Source organism: Ailuropoda melanoleuca, chromosome 17, assembly GCF_002007445.2.
Source record: "Ailuropoda melanoleuca isolate Jingjing chromosome 17, ASM200744v2, whole genome shotgun sequence".
In the NCBI taxonomy this organism is placed as follows: Eukaryota; Metazoa; Chordata; class Mammalia; order Carnivora; family Ursidae; genus Ailuropoda; species Ailuropoda melanoleuca.
In genome coordinates this window covers 18,962,135-18,985,368 of record NC_048234.1, presented here as the reverse complement: position 1 = coordinate 18,985,368, position 23,234 = coordinate 18,962,135, and the positions used below count along the sequence as shown (strand labels likewise).

The following is a 23,234-nucleotide window of genomic DNA, read 5'->3' as shown; positions in this document are numbered from 1 at the left end:
CGAGTAAAGTGTTTTCAAAGTAAGAAATATAAAAATAAAATTTAAGGTTTTAGTTACAGCCTTACCCTTTAATTTATGGCAAATAAAATTTATCTTTCAGACTGCATATGGCTACATCTTGTTTTTTCATATTACATCTACAAGAGGGGACAAGTACCTTTATGAACCAGTGTATCCCAAGTAAGTTTGTTGTCTTTCATTCTTTTAATAATTGGTTTGCATACTTCGTATTCATAAAACATTCCAGTTTTGCATTGTCTGAAGTGAATAAAATAAAGCCAGGACAGTACTTTAAAAATAGTATTTCAAAAATTACCAAGTCTTTGAACTGTCATTAATTGAATAAAGAATTCTGTTACTAAAAAAGTTTGAGAATCTTGGGTGAATGTACTGTATCCCTTCTTAGACATTCAGGATCACGACTAATATACTCTAGCATTATTAGGGAGGGGCTAAAACGTCATGAAGGGTAGAGAGGAAATGTCAGGAAAGTTACAAGCACTTTTTCCTGTATATTTTTGTATGTGCATAGAAAACAATATGTACCCCGAACAGCAGTTACGTCTTGGATAGAACTTGAAGGAACAGGACTTTGATCTTCAAACTACGTTGTTCTGTATATTTTGCATTCTTTTCCTTAATTTTTTTGCCTCACTTCTGGAATAAAAGAATGTTTTATTGAAAGAACTTTTGAAATAAAAGAGCATACCAATTTTAAAGCATATCCTCTTTTTTTTTTTTTTAAGATTTTGTTTCTCATAGTCCATAGTCTCTCATGTTTCATTCCCCCTTCTGATTACCCCCCCTTTCTTTATCCCTTTCTTCCCCTACCGATCATCCTAGTATGAGAAACAAACTGGGGGCCTCAGAGGGGAGGGGAGTGGGGGAATGGGATAGACCGGTGATGGGTAGTAAGGAGGGCACGTATTGCATGGTGCACTGGGGTGTTATATGCAACTAATGAATCATCGAGCTTTACATCGGAAGCCGGGGATGTACTGTATGGTGACTAACATAATATACTAACAAATCATTAAAAAAAAAAAGATTTTGTTTATTTAATGAGCAAGAGAGAGAGAGCAAGTGAGCATGAGCAGGGGGTGAAGGAGGGCAGAGGGAGAAGCAGACTCGCCGCTGAGCAGAGAGCCTGATGCGGGGCTAGATCCCAGGACCCTGAGATCATGACCTGAGCCAAAGGCAAGTACTTAACTGACTGAGCCACCCAGGTGCCCCTTCCTTTTTTTTTTTTTTTTTTTAAATCATACCATTAAAGTTGGATGACTGTTTACGTGAATATCACGTTTCTAGATGGTAGGAGATGGCCAGAGTTTATCAGGTATATAAGAAGTTAGAGGGAAAGTAGATTTCAATACATGAAAGTTTACATTTCTGAAAATTAACAAGAGAAGGAATAACATTAAAAAGGCAGGTAACAAATTGGGGAAAATTTTTTCAGTAAATAGGACTGAGGCCTACTATTTTTATATTGTATAAAATATATTTCATGTAATATTTTTATAAAATATATTTTAAGGAGACCTATGAATTACTAAGAAACACAAAGATTTCAAAAGGTAAATAGGGGAAAGCGATCTCATGATAGGAAATATAACAAATAAAAGAGAAACTTGTTAATTAGTAACTCAAACACTAGTAACTCAAAACATTAAATACAAATTTTTTAGAAACCACATTTTAATATGTAAAAATAATCTTTTTTTGTTGGTTTTTTTTTTTAAGAATTAAAAAAAATTTTTTTAAAGATTTATTTATCTTAGAGAACACACCATGCATGTGAGCTTAGGGAGGCGGAGAGGGAGAGAGAAAATCCTCAGTCAGACTCCCCACTGAGCATGGAGCCCAACGTGGAGCTCAGTCCCAGGACCCTGGGATCATGACCTGAGCCAAAATGAAGAGCCGGTTGCTTAAGCAACTGAGCCACCCAGGTGCCCCAATATGTAAAAATAGTCTTTTTTTTTTTTTTTTATTCTGCTCTCAGAGGAATTTTAAAATATGTTCTTACACGCTTCTGATAGTAGATATACACAAAAGTGTGATAATAGAGAATTTTGGTATGAAAGTCAACCATGGTATATTCTCAGATAATATGCAGTCATTAAATATATTTCAAAAAATTCACAAAATTGAGAACTTGGTCATATTAAAATGCCGAGTGAAGAAATGAGTCACTCAAAATTATAAATGTTATATGACCACAACAACTTTGCAAAACAAAACAACAAAAATTATCTTAAAAAAAAAAAAGCTAGAGTAATGTATATTTGTAGTAATTGCTCCTGAACTGTAGAACTGTAGTGATTTTTCATTTTCTTTCAACTCTTGAGTTTTCCAGAATTTTTGGTTTGCACTATATTCAGTGTGGTTTAAAAAAAAAAAAATCAGTGTGTTTGAAAAACGTATAACAAAAGCAAAAAAAAAAGATTTTTAAAAATTGTGTTATGAAAGTTGCTTAATACTTGCCGAAATTCTTGAGAAAACACGTTGGGGAAAGCTAATCTAGGCCATGTAGAATGTAACTCCAATCCATTTATCATAGATTTTAAGGAACTATCTAGATTTTCTTGATTCCATAAGCCACCTGTTTTTGTAATCTTAGTTGAGGTGTAAGTTGAATTTTGGAAATCTTTTGTACTAATGTGATTTTTTTCAATAAAAATCTTTAATGCAAAAACCCTTTCAGTATATAAATTGTGTTGTTTAAAATGTTATGGACATTTTGATAGGATGTTTAGAAATTTTAAATTCAGTTTTGTGGATAATGTAGAACTTGTTTTTCATTTTAAGCGGTAATTTTGTGAGCCTTTTGAAGAACTGTTGTAATTAGTGTTTTTAATTACCTTGTACATTTTGAGCTAGCATATTTGAACCCATTTTATTGCTCTATTTAGACATGCTCCTGAAAATACTTGATTAATTCATACTAGTCCAGGTTGACAGGGTAGGGAGATAACATCTCTTTACGCAGTGAAAAATACCATTTCCATTATTTCAGATCACAAACATGATTTCATATATTTACAGCAATTTGGAATAGTATGTTGAGGCTCACTTTTTGTGTTGCGGAGAATTTCAAAAGAGTTTCTACCTTCTGATTTTAAGATTCCAGAGGATGCCCCTTGACTAAGTAGTAGTGCTGACAGTGCATGAACTTTGCTGTGTTTAACTATATGTTGGACTAGAGAACTAAAGAAAATAAATTATATTTTTTAAAAAATTTGGGGTTTCTTCCAGTATATTGACAATCACAGGTTTCAGTGTGTGGCTCAGTAAAATGTGTATTGCCTTCGTACGGCATGAGTAGTGTCTTGCCTTAGCTAAACGGCTAGGCTTTGGCCTCATGTGGACCTGGGATTGAATGTCCACTGTTCTCTTCCCAGCTGGATAGCTTCTGTCAAGTTATTTAATACCTCCAAAATCTCAGTTTCCTCATCTGTAGAATGAGGTGGCAGTAGTAATTATTTCATAGGATTAAATGAGATCATGCATATTAAATGTTTACATAATTCCCTCATATGTGGGAAAATTAATGGACAGCTGCTGTTTTTAATGCTATTATTAATAACTTTTTCCTTCACCAAATTTTTACTTCATTTCTAATATTTTAAGTGATTTTATGTGTATAAGTATATATGAAGTAATTTTATATGTATAGAATATATTAAGTGACTTTGAATTTTTAATATTTGACCTGATAATGGACTTCTTTCCCAGTTTAACTTCTAGTAACTGCTACATAAGATCAAAATATCTTCTAGGGAAACAGTTTTGTAGAGCAGGGCACATGAGAATCAGTCTATTATGTATTTTAGTGCCAGACTGCTGTCTAGTCGGGTTACTTAGCCAGCTTAAGTTTTTAGTTTTTCTGTAGAACCTGTTTATAAAATGGGAGTAAAAATATTTTTTCTTCGATTGTTTGGAGGATTATAGGAGTTCCTGTTTTTAAAACTGGGAAAGTGGTTCATACACGGGTTTGAGGGGAGTTTAAAAAAATGTTTAGTTTTGACAGTGCGTCAGCATTGTCGTCTGTGCCATTGTGAGCCCTGCGGCAGTTCCAGACACTGTTCTGAGCACTTTTTCAAACTCATTTAATCTTGGTAACAACCCTGTGAGTAGTTAGGTACAATTACTGCAGCACAGAGAGGCCAGCTAACTTAGCAATAGTCACTCACTAGTAAGTGCTATGGCCATGATTCAGACATAAGTGCCGTAGCTTCCAAGTGTATGCTCTTAACCGCCAATACTTTACTGCCTCAGTCCTATTTATGCCCAGGTCATCTGCTACTGTGGGGTTTTTTGGGGAGTAGTGAATCCAAAACAGGAGAAATGACCTGGAGGGGTTTATATATGTAATGGTTGTGAAGAATAGAGGTAGTATAATTGAGGCCAGTAGTTAGTCCTGCTCTTATCAATTATAGAAACACGGTTGTCTCTTGTTTCTGTTCTCTGATTTTATGAGTTCATCACGTAAGTTTTTCTGGGGTATCTCAACTTCCCTGTATTATGTGACAGCATCTTAACCTTAGACTGTATATCATTTTCCATTATGCTCCACCCGAGAACGGGTCGGATGTCCCCGTGATCTTTCATAGTTTCCACATAGTGGTGTTTCCAGCATCCTTCCTCCTTATATTGGGAGTCAGCTTTCAACAATGGTGGCAGTCCTATCAAATGACTCTTAATGCCTCAAAGGTCATTTACTCTTTGATTAATGTTTCACTTGTTTGATCTTTTTGTACATTTCATTCTATATTAAAATGTCCCTTCGTGTTAGCTACACAGACCATTGGACAGAGTTGTCCACTAAAGATCCTTCTTGGCTTTTTCTTTCATATCTGGGAACTTGCATTGAAATTTATGGAGAAAACTCTGCCAGGGATAAATCAGAAATAACTTGTTATATACCTTTAGAATGTGTTGATTTGTTTGTATTTAAATATGAGTATGGTAGATCTTGAAACTGCGAATCATGTTTAATTTTATAATGAGAATAATTTCTTTTTTTCTTTTTTTTTCTGTCTTTCCACTCTTACTATCAACCTCTTTTGTCAGACATCCACCTTACTAGTAAGAGGACAAAGTTCTAAAAAAAAAAAAAAAGTTATATTAAAATTCAGTATGTTTAATTATCAAATATTAAAGATCTAGAGATTATCTTCATGGGGGAAAAAAAAAAACCCACTCCAGAACAACCATCCAAACTCAAACCTCTTGGGGCACCTGGGTGGCTCAGTTGGTTAAGCATCTGCCTTCAGCTCAGTTCATGATCCCAGGGTCCTGGGAAGGAGCCCCTATCAGGCTCCCTGCTCAGCTGGGAATCTGCTTCTCCCTCTCCCTCCCCCCGCCCCCCCGCTCGTCCTCACTCTCTCTTCTCTATCTCTCTCCCTCCCTCAAATAAATAAAATCTTAAAAAAAAATAAACTCAAATCTCTCATTTCCTTTTCCTTACCCCCAACATTGTTTATTAGATTTTGAGACTTCTTCCTAGCTGACTCTTAATGAAGTAGTGTCAGGTGGGAAGCAGGTAGAGGATAGCGCATTGAGGTTAGCAGTTTCTAATCTCAATACAGCTTACTCTGAAAAATCCTGAAACATTTAAGGGACAGAAACATTTACTGAAATTACATCACCTTTAGAGGAGAAAAGGTCTGAAATAGACATGTGAAAGTTTCCCTCAACATTTGTTACTTCCTTTTTGCTAGTAAATTTTTAGTGTTTTCTGGAAAATAAACTTTAACTGCTTTTTTTCCCCTTAAGGCTCTATAGATTTAGAGTGTTATTTCTAACATTGTACCTTGTTTCAGTTTCTAAACTTGACAAATATGTCAGTTATCCTAATATTTTTGATTCCCTTTGATCTCGAAATATTACATTGTGTACATTAATTTCAATATACATTCTATAAATGTAGGTGTGTATTGAACTTTACATCTTTTGTATCCATTAGCTTACATCATAATTGCATGAGCACTTAGTAATAATAAGATTGATAGTGATGTTGTATAAATTCTGGGCACTGAAAACTACTCCCCTGTTGGCCATACTTCTAACATTGGCACCCAAATGCAAAGAATTATAGAAGTGTTAAAAAATCTCTGCTCACATCAGAAAATCACATTGTTCTTATCAGACTGAAGGCTTTCTGAATGTGTGATAATGTAAACAAAAAATTGTTTTTAGATATAAAAGGCCTGGTGATAAGGATACTACATCTTTCAAGGAAACTCTTTATCTATACATCTTTTCATTTAAAGTTTGAATTTTTTGATGCTCCAGAACTGTTGTAGATGCTGGGAATACCCACTGGTATCAGTGGGTAAAGGAAGGAAAACCAGATGAAAAACCTTACCCTAGAGCTTGCACTCTTCTAGTAGATGGTGATTAATAAGGAAAATACATTACAAATTAGATGATAACGTTTCTATGGAGAAAAATAAAGTAGGGAAATGGATTAGGTTGAAATAGAGTGGTCAGGGTCTTCACTGAGAAGATGACATTTGAAAAGATCTCAGACTAGGAAACAACATACCAGGGGAAGTGAATTCTGGATTGGAGAGATTTAGCAGGTAAGAAAGTAAGTAACATTATTGTGAATACATTTTAGGTTTTACCTAATAACTTACAGTTTAAAAATTAGAAGTGGGGCTGGCGGGCTCCTGGGTGGCTCAGTTGGTTAAGCATCCAACTCTTGATTTCAGCTCAGGGTCATGATCTCAGGGTTGTGAGATCAACCTTTACGTCAGTCTCTGTGCTGGGCATGGAGCCTATTTAAGATTCTCTCTTCCCTCTGGCCCTCCCCTTCCCATGCTCATGAACCACCGCCCACCAAAAAAAAAGAAAAAAGTGGGGAATTTTTTTATTAAGTGTAAAAATATGAAAAATTATGTTCCGATTTTTAAGCAACTTAACCCTGGGAAAGCCTATGGCCAATTCCCTTTTTTTGGTAAATGGTACCACCATTTACTTGATTCTATTTACTCCTCTCGCTCTCTAACTTCAGTTGCCCATCTGTATCCTGTCCAGTGTATTCTGCCTTTTGTATATTCTACTTATTCAACCTTGTGTGTCTCCTTCATGTCTGCATTTCTTCCCAGTCCCCAGCAACACTACTTTACTTTGGGTTTTGTCTCTTTTCTCCTGGATTATTGTAATATTGTCTTAAAACATATTTTACGGTTTTCCCCTAAATGAATTTTTAATACAAAATTTAATTGCCATTTCTCTACTTAAAAATTTTCTGTGGCTTTCCTTAGCAGGATTAATCATGTTGCTGTCTTTTTTTGAGTTTATTTTACTCATCTGAACAATAGAGTGAATGCTTGCTACTTCATGAAGATGAAGTCAGTACGTGAATTACTGTACAGTGCCTACAGTAGTGCTTTAGTGCTCCCAGAGTTTTGTTCTGAGTTCCCTTCTACGTATTCTACCTGGCTTTAATTATTTAGTACATGCGCATGGGATCCAGGTCTGTTTCTTTAATTTAGTGCTACTTTCTTGAGCTTCATGCACACCTTTCTAGGACAGATCCATTTAGATAGGCCTGCAGGCAGCTTCACATTCATCATGTCTCAACCTAACTCATCTTCTTCCTTCCAAGGAAGCCACATGCTGTTGCTTTTCTCACATTTTTTGCAGTTACCATAATCTTTCCTACAGTTGTGGGAGGTTGAAACCTTGGAATCTTTATTTCCTTATTTCTCATATTTGTTTGGTAATCAAGTTGTGTCGTATTGACTGATAGCTCTTCAGTGTCTCTAGAATTTGCCTCTTTGTGTTTCACTCCCCTTGTCTTAGTAGGGGCCTTTAGGGCCTCTCCTTGCCTATTGGAAAAGCTTATTTATTAACTCATTCTTCCTCTAGTCTCTTTCTCCTACCTACAGAAATCCATCCTTTGCATTGATAGATTTATTTTTTAAAACAGACTTGATAATGTAAATTCTTATCTCAGGAACTCTGTTTAAAAGTCTGTATTAACTTTATTCTAAATCAGTTTAACACCTGTCTGTAATGATACAAAACCACTAACAATGTGCATCACTACTTTCTGGAATGATAAAATTTTAGAAAGATCCTATGAGTGAACTTTTTTATGTCCATTTTTTTTTATTGTGGTAGAACACACATAACATTTACCATCCTAACCATTTTCTGAGGATATAATTATACTTCATATAAGTGGAATCATAGTGTTTATCTTGTGACTGGCTTATATCAGCATAGTGTCCTCAAGGTTCATCCATGTTGTAGCGTATTTCAGAATTTCCTACATTTTAAGGCTGAATACTATTCCATTATATGCATATAGAGGCATACCTTGTTGTACTTCACAGATATTGTGTTTTTACAAATTGCAGGTTTGTGCACCCCTGTGTTGAACACATCTGTTGGTGTCCTTTTTTCAGTAGCATTTGTGCATTTCATGTCTCTGTCACATTTTGGTAATTCTTAGCAGTATTTCAAGTTTTTAAATTTTATTATTTGTCATGGTGATCTGTGATTAGTGATCTTTGATGTTAGTACTGTACTCGTTTTGAGGTGCCGTGGACTGTGCTCATCAACGATGGTGAGTTCCAGTGATGAGTGCTGTGTGTGTGTGCTGTCTGCTCTGTTGACCGGCCATTTCCTCGTCTTTCTCCCTGACCTCTTTATTGCCTAAGACATAACAACATTGAAATCAGGTCAGTTAATAACCCTACAATGGCCTGTAAGTGTTCAGCTGAAAGAAGAGTTGCATGTCTCTCACTTAAAATCAGAAGCTAGACATGGTTAAGCTTAGTGCAGAAGGCATGTCAGAAGCCGAGATTGGCCAAAAGGTAGGAGGCTTGTGCCAGTTAGCCACGCTGTGAATGCGAGGAAAACTGAAGGAAATGAAAAGTGCTACCTCCGTGAACACAAGAACGATAGGAAAGTGAAACAGCTTTTCTGCTGATGTGGAGAATGTTTAGTGGATAAAAGGTCAAACCAGCCACGCCATTCCTTTCAGCGAAAGCCTAACCCAGAGCAAGGCCCTGACTCTCTTCCATTCCGGGAAGGCGGGGAGAGAGGAGGAAGCTGCGGAAGACAAGTCTGAAGCTAGCAGAGATCGCTTCGTGAGGTGTAAGGAAGGAAGCCGTGTCTGTGGCATTAAGTGCAAGGCGAAGCAGCAAGTGCTGCTGTGGGAGCCACAGCGAGTGATCCAGCAGATCTGGCCGAGCTCATGACCGAAGGCGGCTCCACTGACCAACAGATTTTCAGTGTGGATGCAAGAGCCTCCCACAGGAAGAAGATGCCATCTAGGACGTTCCTGGTTGGAGAGGAGAAGTCCGTGCCTGCCTTCAGAGCTTCCCAGGACAGGCTGATCGTCTGGCCAGGGCTAATGCGGTTGGTGACTTTTTACTTGTAGCAGGTGCGTATTTATCATTTCCCAAGTCCTAGGGCCCTTAGGAATTAGAGTAAGTCTACTCTGCCTGTGCTCCGTAAATGGAACAGCAGAGCCTAGAGGACAGCACATCTGTTCACAGCATGGTTTGCTGAATGTTTCAAGCCCACTGTTGAGACCCGCTAAGAAAAAAAAAAGATTCCTTTCGCATATCACTTACTCTGTACCTGATCGCACAAGAGTTCTGATGGAGTTGGACAGTGAGATTTATGTTGTTTTCACGTCTGCTAACACAACATCCGTTCTGCAGCCCATGGATCAAGGAGTCATTTCAACTGGCAAGTCGTCTTCTTTAAGAAATAACATTTCTTAAGGCTATAGCTGCCGTAGATAGTGAGCTCTCTGATGGATCTAGGCAAAGTCAATTGAAAACCTTCTGGGAAGGATTCGCCATCGTAGATTTCATGAAGAACATTCATGATTCATGGGGAGAGATCAGAATATCAACATTAGTAGGAATTTGGAAGAAGTTGATTCCAGTCTTCACGGATGACTTTGAGAGGGGTTCAAGACTTCAGAGGAAGGGGTCACTGCAGAAGCGGTGGAAATAGCAAGAGAACCACAAGTAGAAGTGGAGTCTGAAGATGGGACGGAACTGCTGCGATCTCAGGATACAACTGGAACAGAAGAGTGCTGCTGATGAATGAGCAGAGAAAGTGGTTTCTTGAGGTGGGATCTACTCGTGGTGAAGGTGCTGTGAAGACCGTTGACATGACATCAGAGGACTTAGAATATCGGGTCAACTTCGTTCATAGAGCAGTGACTGGGTTTGAGAGGGTCGACTCCAGTTTTGAAAGTTCTGTGGGTAAAAGCTATCAAACAGCATTGCAGGCTGCAGAGAAAGTTTTGTGAAAGGGAGAGTCAGTTGATGCACTGAACTTCATTGTTGTTTTAAGAAGTGGCCACAGCCATCCTGACCTTCAGCAGCCACCACGCTGTTCAGTCAGCCATCACCAGCAGAAAGATTTTGAGTTGCAGGAGGCTCAGATGATAGCATTTGTTAGCAATCAGGTATTTTTAAATTAAAGTATGTATATTGTATTTTTAAGCATTATGCTGTTGCATACCTAAAAAATGACAGTGTAGTGTAAATACAACTTTCATATGCGCTGGAAAACCAAAAAATTCATGTGACTTGCTTTTTGCAAGATTTGCTTATTGTGGTGGTCTGTAACTGAAGCTGGTATGTCTGTACCACATTTTGCTTATTTATTCCTCTTTTGATGGACAATTGGGTTGCTTCCATATTTTATCTGCTGTGAATAATGCTGTTGTGAACATGTGTGTTCGCAGGTCTCTTTGAGACTTGGATTTCAGTTTATTTGGGTTAATACCCCAGAGTAGAATTGCTGTATTATATGGTGATTCTGGTTTTAATTCATTGAGGAACTGCTATAACATTTTTCTCAGTGTTTGTATCTTTTCCATTCCCAACAGAGTGCAAGGATTCTAATTCCTACACATCTTTGTCAACACTTTGTTTTTGTTTGTTTAGTTTTGATTTGTATTTCCCTAATGATTAGTGATGTTGAGTGTTTTCTCTCTGTTGGAGTCCTTTGTTGAATCAGGTTGTTTGGTTTTTGTTGTTGTTGAGTTTTAGGAATTCTCTGCATATTTGAGATATTCATTCCTGATTAAACATTTGTTGCTCCCCAGTCACCACAAAGTGAAGGCCAAGCTCTGGCCTGGCATTTAGAACCTACTTTTCCCCTACCTTTAGCACTGAAACCACAATTCCTGTGTAATGTCTCTGTTCATTTGCTGTTTGTTTTCTTGGTGCACCCCCCCCAACTGCATGTTTTACATAAAAAGCTCTATGAGGTAGCTGAGAAGCTGAAGTCAAACATCTTACATCTAAAGCGTTTCTCTCAGCTCTCTAATTCTCCCTTGTACCCAAGAAGTAGCTGATCCTTCACATACAATCCCATAGCACTTAAAAAAAATTTACACTGGTAATCCATGACTATATTCTTATGAAAACAAGCAATGAAAAGTGAAATTGTCAACCTTACCTGCTTTAAAAAAAAAAATTTTTTTTTAAAGATTTTATTTGACAGAGAGGGGGGTGGAGCACAAGCAGGAGGAGTAGCAGGCAGAGGGAGAGGAAGAAGCAGGCTCCACAATGAACAGGGAGGCTGACATGGGGGCTGGATCCCAGGACCCTGAGATCATGACCTGAGCTGAAGGCAGAAGTTTAACTGACTGAGCCACCTGGGTGCCCCCTTGTCTGCTTTTTTTTTTTTTAGATTCCAATCCCAGTTTGCTCTGCAGTTAGCTTTGTATCTCTTGAGTAAATAAATACCTTGGTGTAGAATTGCTGGGTCATACCACGTGTCTGGTGATTTTATATCGGATGATGGAAATTGTGTGATATTATCGAATGTCTGAGTTTTCTTCTTTTCCTTTAGGGAATGTTGAGATTATTTTGAATGTCAATTAAATTGTAGGTCTCTTCGATCCTTCTGAAGTTTGTTTGTTTTTAAGGTGGGTTCAACCTTTATTGTAGGTTAGCTGAGCCTGTCTGAGCTGTCCACGGAATGTACTAGTCCTTAGCAAGGTCTCTTGTCTCTGGTCAGAACTGGAATGTGTCCCAGCCCTGTTGGAGCTTTGTAGCCCAAACCCTGGCAGCTATTCTTTGGCAGGCAGTGGGTTTCCACCATATATTTACACAGCTTAGCATTCACAAAGACTCCAGGGAGCCTCTGTCTGGACCCTCTGCCTGTGGTACTCTCTTCCACAGACGGCTGCTACTACTTCCCTGAGCGGAACAAGACTGTCCTACTAGGTTTGCATTCTCCTGTCCGTCATGGTAGTCGGAAAGTGACTTCTATCAGAGCAGTTCTTTTGTTTTTCATCACAGTTTTGTGGTTCCTGTTATCCAGTGTCTCAACACAGTTGTTGCCTCTGTTTTGTCGAGGTTTTTTTTTTATTGTTTCTGGAGGGCTACTTTGGTACTAGTTTCTCTATTATTATACTAATAAAGTGGCCACCTGCCCATCAGTCAACTTGAACAGTTTTATATCTTTTTTTATTGGAATGCGTTTTACCACAACCAGATATCATCATTTTATTTCATCCAGAAATACTTTGATTATTGATATACTAGTAAACAATTGTGTTGACTACAAATGATGACACATGAGGTATAGAGTGTGAGGAAAGAAACCTTTCTGAGCCTTTCCATAGCTATGATTGGAGAACCAAAGCCTCTTGGTCCCAGAATTCATCTACGATTGCCAGAATTTATTAGATTAAGTGTAGCACATTCCAAAATCTTTTTTAAAAAAAGCTTGAGTTGCTAAGGGAGCAGATCTTACAAGTTCTCATCACAAAGTGATGGATTGTTAACTAATGTTGTTATGGTAATTGCTTAATAATATATATCAAATTATTATGTTTTGTATCTTAAACTTATACAGATTCTATGTCAATTATACCTCAATAAAATAAGGGGAAAAAAGTTTTGAAAATCTGGAGTGAGATTCCTCTTCATTGTTTTGTGTGCCTCCTAATATTTGTACGGGGTGCTGGAGATGTATAAGATGCAAATGAAGAGAACAATTTAGAGATAAGGGCAATATAAAGCAGCAAATGCGAAGTGAATGAATGTCCCCAAAAGTGGTAATAGCATTAGGGGAAAGTGCTAGGTTGTCAGGGGAATTTTGTATTTAGGATTTGAGCTATACTTGGAAGGAAAGATCAGATTTAGGTAAGTTACATTGATAAGAGAAATACTGTATAGTTAGCTGTACTCTTGAAGTTCCTGTCCATCCCCTCCATCTCCCAAATCCGTCAGATTGTGTACCACATTGTTATTTTCTTTGGCTGGCACTGAAGGCATTTGAGATCTCCTGCATAATAAAGTTTGTTGAAATAAATGTTGAGTTTAATTGTGTAGTGACAGTTTTTAGTTATCACTTTAGCCCTTATCAAGCATACTTGACATAAATTACAGGCTTTTTTTTTTTCTTTTAAGACTTCTTTGTAATTTTGTAACAAATTTCTGAGTACTGTAGTTTGAGTTTTGATTTTTGTCAGTTTCGTGGGAAACTGTTTCCTCCTCAAGGCCGTGGAAGTTTGATTAATTGACCTACCCTATGGAAACATTTCATTTTTTATTGCCCTTTGGAGGCCACCAGTTGACATGAATGTCTTGCATTCGTTAGAATGAAAGCTGGGAAACTTAATTTGTGAAAAATATATTAGTAAAACCAAACTCTAGAACTAACTTGATTTCATTTTTCCTACTTTTTAAATGATATTGGGCTTGATGTTAACTACCTCAGACAAATATACAGCAATTTAGAGATATGGAGAAGAGATTTCATTTGAAATTAGAGCTACTTGGGTTCTGGTCCGATTTTACTTTTCACTGACAGTAACTTTGGAAAAGCTGCTTTTCAAGTCACCTTTTATCCTTTTGTGTGTTTATAGAATGAGAAAAATGACTTAGCCTGTTCTTAATAAGTTGATTTGTTATTGTTGTCAAGGCTGCTTTCTGAATTATTAAACATAATATTAAACATAATCTGCCTTTGCTAGATATTTAAGATAATTTATGTCCAGAGACGTTGGGGATTTAAGTTCACTAAATATGTAGACTCTTATAATCTGTTTTATTTCTCCACAAATTCACTAGTAATATTCCCACTTTAATTTCTGATTTTAGTGAGTTTTGAGCCTCCTTTTTTCCTTAGTTTTTTTCAACTTTATTAATATTTTCAGAGAACTGATTTGTTTTCACTGATTTTATTTTCGTTTCTCTTTTATCTGTTTTGTTTATATCCACTCCAGTCTTTATTATATCCTTTTTTTCTGCTGGTTTTGAGTGTAGTTTGCTCTTCTGTTTTTAGTTCCTTAAGGTGTAAAATTAGGTTATAGATTTGAGATCTTCTTCTTTAATGTAAGCATTTTAGCTATAAATTTTCCTCTAAGCACTGCATTTACTGCATCGCATGGTGTTGTGTTTTCATTTTCACTAGTCTCAGAGTATTTTCTTATCTCCCTTTTGTTTTTTTCTTTGACCTACTGGTTGTTTAAGAGGTGTTGTTTAATTTCCACATGTTTGTGAATTTTCTAGTTTGCCATTTGTTATTGATGTCTACCTTTGATAAGTTGTGGTCAGAGAAGATACTTTGTATAATTTCAGTCTTTTTAAATTTAGTGAGACATTTTTGTGGCTAAATCTATGTTCTGTCCTGGAGAATGTTCATGTGCATTTGAGAAAGAACGTGTATCTGATGCTGGGTGGAATATTCGTATGAGCCTAAGGTCTGAGTGGTTTATAGTGTTTCGATTCACTGTTTCCCTTCTGATCTTCTGTCAGGTTCTGTCCATTATTGAAAGCAGGATATTGAAATTCCCAGCTGTTTTTGTAGAACTGTTTCTTCCTTCAGTTCTGTCCGTATTCCCTTTACATGTTTGGGCTCTGTTGTTATATGTGTATCTGTTTGTAGTTGTGATACTTTCTTGCTGGATTGACCTTTTTATTAACGTATACAGATCTTACTTGATTTATGATGGAATTTTTATCTCAGTAAATCCACTACAAATTGAAAATATTTTAAATTGAAAATGCATTTAGTGTACCTAATTTTCCAAACATTATAGCTTAGCCTGTCGTACCTTAAATGTGCTCAGAACACTCAGGTTAGCTTACAGTTGGGCAAAATCATCTAACACAGAGCCTATTTTATAATAAAGTGTTGAATAGCTCATGTAATTTGTTGAATACTGTACTGAAAGTGAAAAACAGAATGATTGTATGGGTATAGAATTTTTTAAGTGTATCATTTGTTCACTCTGGTGATCACCTGGCTGACTGGGAGCTGTGGCTTTCTGCTGCTGCCCCACATCACAAGATTATTATCATACTGCATATCCCTAGCCCAGAAAAAGATAAAAATTCAAGAAATGGTTTCTACTGAGTATGTATCACTTTCACTTTGTTGTAAATGTGGAAAAGTGTAAGTCAAGTCATTGTAAGTTGAGGATTGTCTGTAATGTTCTTCTTTGTCTTGTAACAATTTTTGATTGAAAGTGTTTTTGTCAGGTCTTACTCAAAACACCCTGCTCTGTTTATTTGCTATTTATTTGAAGTATCTTTTTCCATCCTTTCACTTTCAAACTATTTGTGTCTTAGGATCTAAAGTAAGTCTCTTACAGAAAACTTAGAAATGGAATCATGTTTTGTTGTTTTTTTTAAACAACATTCTGACAGTGTTTGTCTTTTAATTGGAGTGTTTAATCCAGTGATATTTAAAGTAATTACTGATAAGGACTTAATGCCATTTTGCTATTTGTTTTCTGTGTGTCATGTGTTTTTTGTTACTCAGTTCCTCCATTACTGCCTTTTTTTGTGTTTGATTTTTCGTGCTGTACCATTTTGGTTCCTGTCTCATTTCATTTTCTGCATATGTTTTAGTTCTTAGTGGTTACCTTGGGGAGTACAATTAACATCTTAGAATCACAGCAACCTGAATTGCATTAATAATAATTTAGCTTCAATAGTATATAAAAAGTATGCTCCTGTACATATCCATCCCTCCCCTTTTATGTTTTTGTTATACATGACATCTTCATACATTGTGTGCCTATAACGTAGATTCATAATTATTATTTTATGCATTAGTCTTTTAAATTATATAGGTAAAAAGGTGGAATTCTGAAGCAAAAATACAGCACTATTGGCTTTATATTTACCTTTGTAGCTACCTTTATCATTGTTCTTCTTCTTCTTTTTTTTTAATGTGGCTTTGGATTATTGTCTAGTGCCCTTTCATTTCTGCCTAAAGGACTCCTTTTATAGTTTCTTATAATTAAGGTCTACTTGCAACAAATTCTCTCTCACTTTCTGTATTTGGAAATCTCTTAATTTCTCCTTTATTTTGAAAGAAGGATAATTTTTCTGGGTGTAGAATTTTTGGTTGACTTTTTTCTCTCAGCACTTGAGGTATGTCACCCCAGTGGCTCTGGCCTCCATGGTTTTTGATGAGATGCTGCTAATCTTATTGAGGCTCCCTTGTCGTGTATGAAGACTCACTTTTCTTGCTGCTCAAGAGTCTCTTTGTCTCTCAGTATTTTGAATATAATGTATCCTGATGTGGATCTTTTTAAATTCTACTTGGAGTTTCTGAACTTATTGGGTGGTTAGATTTTTATCTTTGTTTTATTTTGTTTTTTTTCAACTGTTATTTGTTCAGATATTATTCTCCTTTCTCTTGCCTTGCCTTTGGGACTGTCGTTAAACCTTTGTTGGTCTGGGTTGTAGTGTCCCACAAGTCTCTTAAACTGTGCTCATTTTCTTCATTCCTTTTTCTTTCTCCTCCTCAGACTACATAGTTAATAAAATTATACATGAACAGTAATCACGAACTATTAATTTGTGGAGTTTTATTGGACCACAGTCTTAACTAGTAGTTATTTGATGTAGTATACTATATGAATTGACATAGGCCATGTCCCTATGGTAGAGGATAAAATAGCATTGTGTACCAATTTTGGCTCTTAAGGCATCTTCCTAAAGTGACACAAATAGTTTCCTCTCGTGATTTATAGGTCAAAGTCAATCACATGACCAAACCTAATTTTAAGTGGGCAGGAAAGCACTGCGCAGGAATGAAGAATGTATTATTTGTCAATAGCTTGAATGACAACCAGTTATGTGTACACTGTGATTGTACCTGTCTGTCTCTGAAGCCTGTTACTAAGCAGGAACTATAATTCTCAGTATGCTTTTATTATCTCTTTCCAAAAAGCACTGGGATAGGGACACCTGAGTGGCTCAGTCATTAAGCGTCTGCCTTTGGCTCAGGGCGTGATCCTGGCATTCTGAGATCGAGCCCCGCATCAGGCTCCTCTGCTGGGAGCCTGCTTCTTCCTCTCCCACTCCCCCTGCTTGTGTTCCCTCTCTTCACTGCCTGTCTCTCTTTCTCTCTCTCCGTCAAATAAACAAATAAAATCTTAAAAAAAAAAAAAAAAAGCACTGGGATAAAGTGGCCTGAAAAGACATTTTTACTGCCACTGTGGAAGCCCAGGCCTCCCTCATGTACTCTTATTGACAGTCTCCTAATTAATCTATAGATGCTACTCCCTCCCCAGTCCATTTCTTTCTGTAGATGAAGTTATTGTTAGTCTCCTTAACTCTCTAGTAGTTTTCAGTGGCCTAGGATCTGAAGTTGAAGCCACAAGCTCACACGTCAGTTCCTTTACTTAGTAGCTCTGTGACTGAGAGCAAAATTCTTAATATTTCTAAGCTTTAGTTTCTTTTCTGGAAAAAGGGGGAAACTAATGCCTGTCTCAAAGGATTATAAACGTTCACTTGAGATAATGTGTGCAGAACAGTTTGTACACTCATACTTAGTAAATGCTCAATATATTACTATATTTCCTGGCATCCAGTGCTTTTTATAATCTGATTTTATTGTTCGTCTCATCTTCCATGATTCCTTTCCAAAAGTCTGATACTATACTCTCAAATTATTGTTGAACTGTAAGTAATATTGTCTATCAGAAATTTAGATTTTTTTATTAATATAATTCTTAATATTTTACTAAATTTTATTATGTTTGGAAGAAGAGATGGAAACTTCCGTGTGAAATTTAACTCTCATTTTATAATGGGAGTCATTGAAGAGTCAGGATTTGCTTTAATTTGTTTAAAATTTCTTGTAATACTTTAGCTCTCTAATGAGAGTACTTACATAGAAGAAAATAGAGGACTTCCAGTTTGAAGATTGTGATAAGGTTTTCTTCATCCTTCCTTTTGAAAATAACCAACAGAATAAAAAGTTGAAATACTATTTTACTCTTTGATGAAAGTTAGAGGTATCTTTAACCCTTGGGCTAAAAATTGGATAAGGAAGAATATGAAACCCAAGAGCCTAAGGTTACTTACGTGATACTGATAAAAAGCAACTTGTTTGAGTCCCATAAATACAGAGAATAAACTAATGGTTACCAAGGGTTGGGAGGAGCCGGGGGTGGGTGGGCAAAACGGGTGAGGGGAGTAAGAGATCCAGGCTTCCAGTGATGGCATGAATAAGCCATAGAGATGAAAGTCACAGCATAGGGAATAAAGTCATTGGCATTGGGATAGCACTGTATGGTGACAGATAGTAACTACACTTGGGGTGAGCACAGCATTATATATATACTTATCACATCACTGTTTGTACACCTGAAACTAATGTAACATTTTATATGACCTGTACTTCAATTTGAACAATACAAAAAAGAACAAAAAGAAAAGCAACTCGTTTGATCTGCAAAACCATGGAAAAAACCCAGGAATTAGATGCAGCAGTTCTATAGAATGTAGGAGTGAGCCAGGGACCATAAACAGGGAGATTGGTTTAAAAAACTGAATAAAGAATAAGGAGTTTTATGTTTCTGCATCACAGGTGACAGAAAGTGTATTGTCTAATTAAGCCAGAGGGATTGACACAGTAGGGCAAGGATGAGATGCTAAATTAAAGGTGGGGACTAGATGAAAGTTGTCATATTGAACAGTAGGATGTCAAGCTTTCTTCCCCTGCTTGGTTCTAGACTTCAGCTTCCATGCTTAGTTATCTCAGGCAGGATTGAGTAATCTTTCCTTGGGAAATTAAATCACTCCTGAAAAATGACCCAGCAGGCTCTGATAATTGAAGACCTCAAGAAAAGTGCCAGCTGGCCGCTACCAGTTGACAAGCCCAGCTTGAACACACGGAGCTCATAATCGTCTCTTTCTTGTTAACCTGTTCATCATGAACGAACAGCCAGGGATTGATTATTAGTCATCCTAGGAAAGCTTCCAGTATGAAAAAGAGACACACAATAGGAAAAAGGAAGCTCAAAGGAAGCAGACAATGCAGGGAACAAAGCTACTTTGAGGAAATGGTAATTCACAACCTCAGACAGGTGCTTAATTAAAAGAAGAAACGTGGTGCTGTGGCAAGAAAGGGGAGGCGGGTGAGAAAGTTCCTGGAAGGAAAGGACAAAAGCAGAAATTTCAAATTCAGTGAAGCATTGGAAGAGACAGTTGAGAAACTGTACCAGTAAGAGAGAAAAAAGGGGAGAATTAGAGGTTAATATGAGGTCCAATATCTAACCTAGCAGGAGTTCCAGAAAGAGATGAGGGAAGTGGAGAATTAGTATGTTAAGGAAACAAAGACTTAAATTTCCCAGACCCAAACTAAAGACCAGCTTGCCAGGTGCTCCATGCAAACCGTGATTTAAGTTCACACACTTATAAAAAAGTATGTTCTGAAATTTTAAAACTGTCTAGGAATCAAAGGAAGATCAATCCTAAGAACTTCCAGACAGGAAAAACATCAAAAATAGTCTGTGAATAAGATGGGGCGCCTGGGTGGCACAGCAGTTAAGTGTCTGCCTTTGGCTCAGGGCGTGATCCCGACGTTATGGGATCGAGCCCCACATCAGGCTCCTCCGCTATGAGCCTGCTTCTTCCTCTCCCACTCCCCCTACTTGTGTTCCCTCTCGCTGGCTCTCTCTATCTCTGTCGAATAAATAAATAAAATCTTTAAAAAAAAAAAAAAAAAGAATGTCTTCAAACTCCACTCCACACATTGGAGTCTAAGAGGCATTGGTGGAAGGCCTTTAAAATGCTGAAAGAAATACATTGGGTTGAACTTTTGTTAAGGAATTTGTCAAGCATACACTAGAGAGAACAGTACAGTGGTAAACCCTGAACCCATCTACCACATTCAGTAGTTACCAGTATCTGTCTCTCCCTAGGCATGCATGCTTTTGGTATTTTGAAGCAAATTTCAGATACTGTGTCATTTCAGCCCTGAATAGTTTTATCAGTAACAAGTGGACATTTTACAGAAACAAAGTTACAATATTATTATATCTAACAAAATTAGTAATTTATTAATATCACCAGATACTTAGTCTGCGTTCTTTTCTCCATTTTAATGCAAAGCTGTTTTTTTAGGAATTGGTTTGTTCAAACCAGGATCTGTTGCATTTGGTGGATATGTCTTACGTTTCTACTTCTTACCTAATGGTTTTGTGTGCATTTATTCATTTTATTAAGTCCCTGGGTTGTTTTGATAGGGATAAAAAAATTGTGATTTCTTTTTTTTTTTTTAAGTGATTTTATTTATTTATTTGACAGAGATAGAGATAGCCAGCAAGAGAGGGAACACAAGCAGGGGGAGTGGGNTGTTGTTTTGATAGGGATAAAAAAATTGTGATTTCTTTTTTTTTTTAAGAGATTTTATTTATTTATTTGACAGAGATAGAGATAGCCAGCAAGAGAGGGAACACAAGCAGGGGGAGTGGGAGAGGAAGAAGCAGGCTCATAGCAGAGGAGTCTGATGTGGGGCTCGATCCCATAACACCAGGATCACGCCCTGAGCCGAAGGCAGACGCTTAACCGCTGTGCCCCCCAGGCGCCCCCAAAATTGTGATTTCTGTTTTATTCTACCATTCCTTCTGCATTCTGTAGCTGTCGTTATGTAAAGAACTTACTTTCATTATCTATTTGATGTTTACCGTGAAATGAAGAGATGCTTCTTTCCCTTTCTTTAGAGTAATGAGTTGTGTTCTCAGAACTTCCAGAGATAACGAGCTAATGAGTGTTTTTAGTATTGCTATAAATGCAGGGGTTTTTACATTTTTGAGTTCTTATTAATTGCAGTCATTCTTTCAGATCAGATTGTCACATCTTTAGCCTGTTGGGGGAGCCCATAAAAATGGTGTGATTTAAATGACATCCTTGCTGTCAGACCCAAGGCTCATCTTATCATTTCTTGCTCGTGTCTTGGAGTAAGTCAGCGCTCCAAAGAGCTTTGGTTTCTTTCTGTGCAAGATGGTATTTTGAAGACCGGGACTTGATGCTGATTATTATTTGGGTGTATTTGCTTTTAGGACTTTTTAGTGTACAGAGATAAAAAGTAAATTTTAGAAAGAGAAAAATATATTGTGATATTAATATTAATTCAAATTAAAGACTAAGCTAAAAGTTAAAGGTTTAAAAAATTTTTTAATTTAAAAAATTTTTAAAAGTTAAAGTTTTACTTCTCTAGTTTTACATTTGTATATTTTCTCTTGTTGATAATCTTGGTTCCTAATAATGTAAACATAATTACTTATTTGCTTTATCCTATTGTATACATAGTAACTCCAAAATAATATCACTATTACTATAACAATATTATATATATGTTATATATTATAATATGACATATTATATATATAATATTATAATAATAATTGTATTATTACTGAATACAGTTTGCTTCTTTCAGAATTTTTATCCTTAGGAGATTTTCCACTAAGAGTGCACACAATACTGTTTGAAATGTTAGTTGTGCTGGTAGCTCGATGTACAATTAAGTTTCTTTTCTGTTTTTGGAGATTGGTTTTTGTCGTTGATTTTAATTTTAATTTGGTTTATTACATGAAATACTTTCATGTCCCAAAGTTTAAAAAAAATGTAGCATTCTTTACCTGTATTCTGTCTCCCATTGGTGGTAGCCATTTTCATTTTAGTTTTGGCTGTCCTTTTCATTTTTAAAATATGAGCACATGCATTTAAACATTTGTATTTCCTTCCCTGTCATACAAATGTAGCATATTATATTACAGTGTTGTGCATCTTAATTTTTTTTCACTTAACAAGAGATCCTGGAAATCATTCCAAGGAGTTGAAAGAATTCTTCCACATTTCCTTTTTTTTGGGGGGGGGCTGCATAATATTTTATTTCTTGTGATGCGTATTTTGATTGTAATAATCTTTTGATGTAATAAATTGCTTTGCATGAGCATTATTTTGTGTTGGGATGTGCAGCCTAAAATTTTATACCCGAATACTCAGGTGTCAAAATAACGACATACCAGACTTGAGAATCATAAATTTATACCACATACACCTTTCCAGAAAGCCATAATACATGACCCACTAAGAGGAATAAAATAAAAATAAAGGCTCATAGGAAAGAAGCAAGGAAATGACAAAGGAAAATATCAGGATGACAGCTGTGCATTAGACTTAGTAGGACAGTGGGCACCAAGGAGGGATGCTTGGGGGTTAAAGGAAATAATAGGTTATGTGACAGGTTTGACCACATAGAAGATTATAATTTGTTTTTTGTCAGAGCTGTTAAGGAGTCAGAGAAGACTTCAGTGTAAGTTTGAAGAAAACCAAGCAAATGAAAGCATGCAGTAAAGTTAACTTCAGGAAAATGAACAAGTTATGTAAGAAAAGAAATGTAATCACTGAATACTTTTATATTTTTATTTTTTGGAGAGAGAGAGCACGAGTGGGGCAGAGGGGCAGAGGGAGAGAGAGAATCTCAAGCAGGCTCCACACCCAGCACAGGGCTGGATGTGGGGCTTGATCTCACCACCCTGAGATCATGACCTGAGCCAAAACGAAGAGTCACAGGCTTACTGACTGAGCCACCCAGGTGCCCCCAATCACTTAAGACTTCTTGAAGCAAAAATTATGTAATCATCATAGTGAAAACATTTTCGTATAATTATGTTAGGAGGTTGGGGGGAAAAAGGAGCATGAGAATGGGAAGTTAGTAGGTCATATCTAAGTAATGATGCTGAAGCAGTGTGAGGCTCTGTGGAAAACCACGCGGGGAGTAGGAATAGGTAGTAGGTAAAAAGGACTGCAGCTGGTTGTGTCCTAATGGAAGACTACTACTGGTCTTTTCCCTTTGTCATAAGCTTTCTAGCATTATTTGTTTGAATTATGTATATGTATTACTTTGAAAAATAACTTTAAAACTAGGTGTATGTGAAGAATGTCTCAGGAAATTCATTATAGTGTGTGTGTGTG

At 36.7% G+C, this 23,234-nt stretch overlaps 1 protein-coding gene across 5 annotated transcripts in view; it reads left to right on the top strand.

Moving 5' to 3' along the window:
- The window catches only part of RIC1 (RIC1 homolog, RAB6A GEF complex partner 1), a 187,599-nt gene that overhangs the window by 105,019 nt on the left and 59,346 nt on the right, over positions 1–23,234 (top strand). For 4 of the 5 annotated variants that reach the window (XM_034647000.1, XM_034646998.1, XM_034646999.1 and 1 more), the window contains exon 3: positions 101–180. The exons of the other annotated variant lie outside the window; for it this stretch is intronic. In XM_034647000.1, coding sequence (XP_034502891.1) covers positions 101–180 — 80 coding nt within the window. The remainder of the gene's footprint in view (positions 1–100; positions 181–23,234) is intronic. 5 annotated transcript variants of the gene reach the window in all.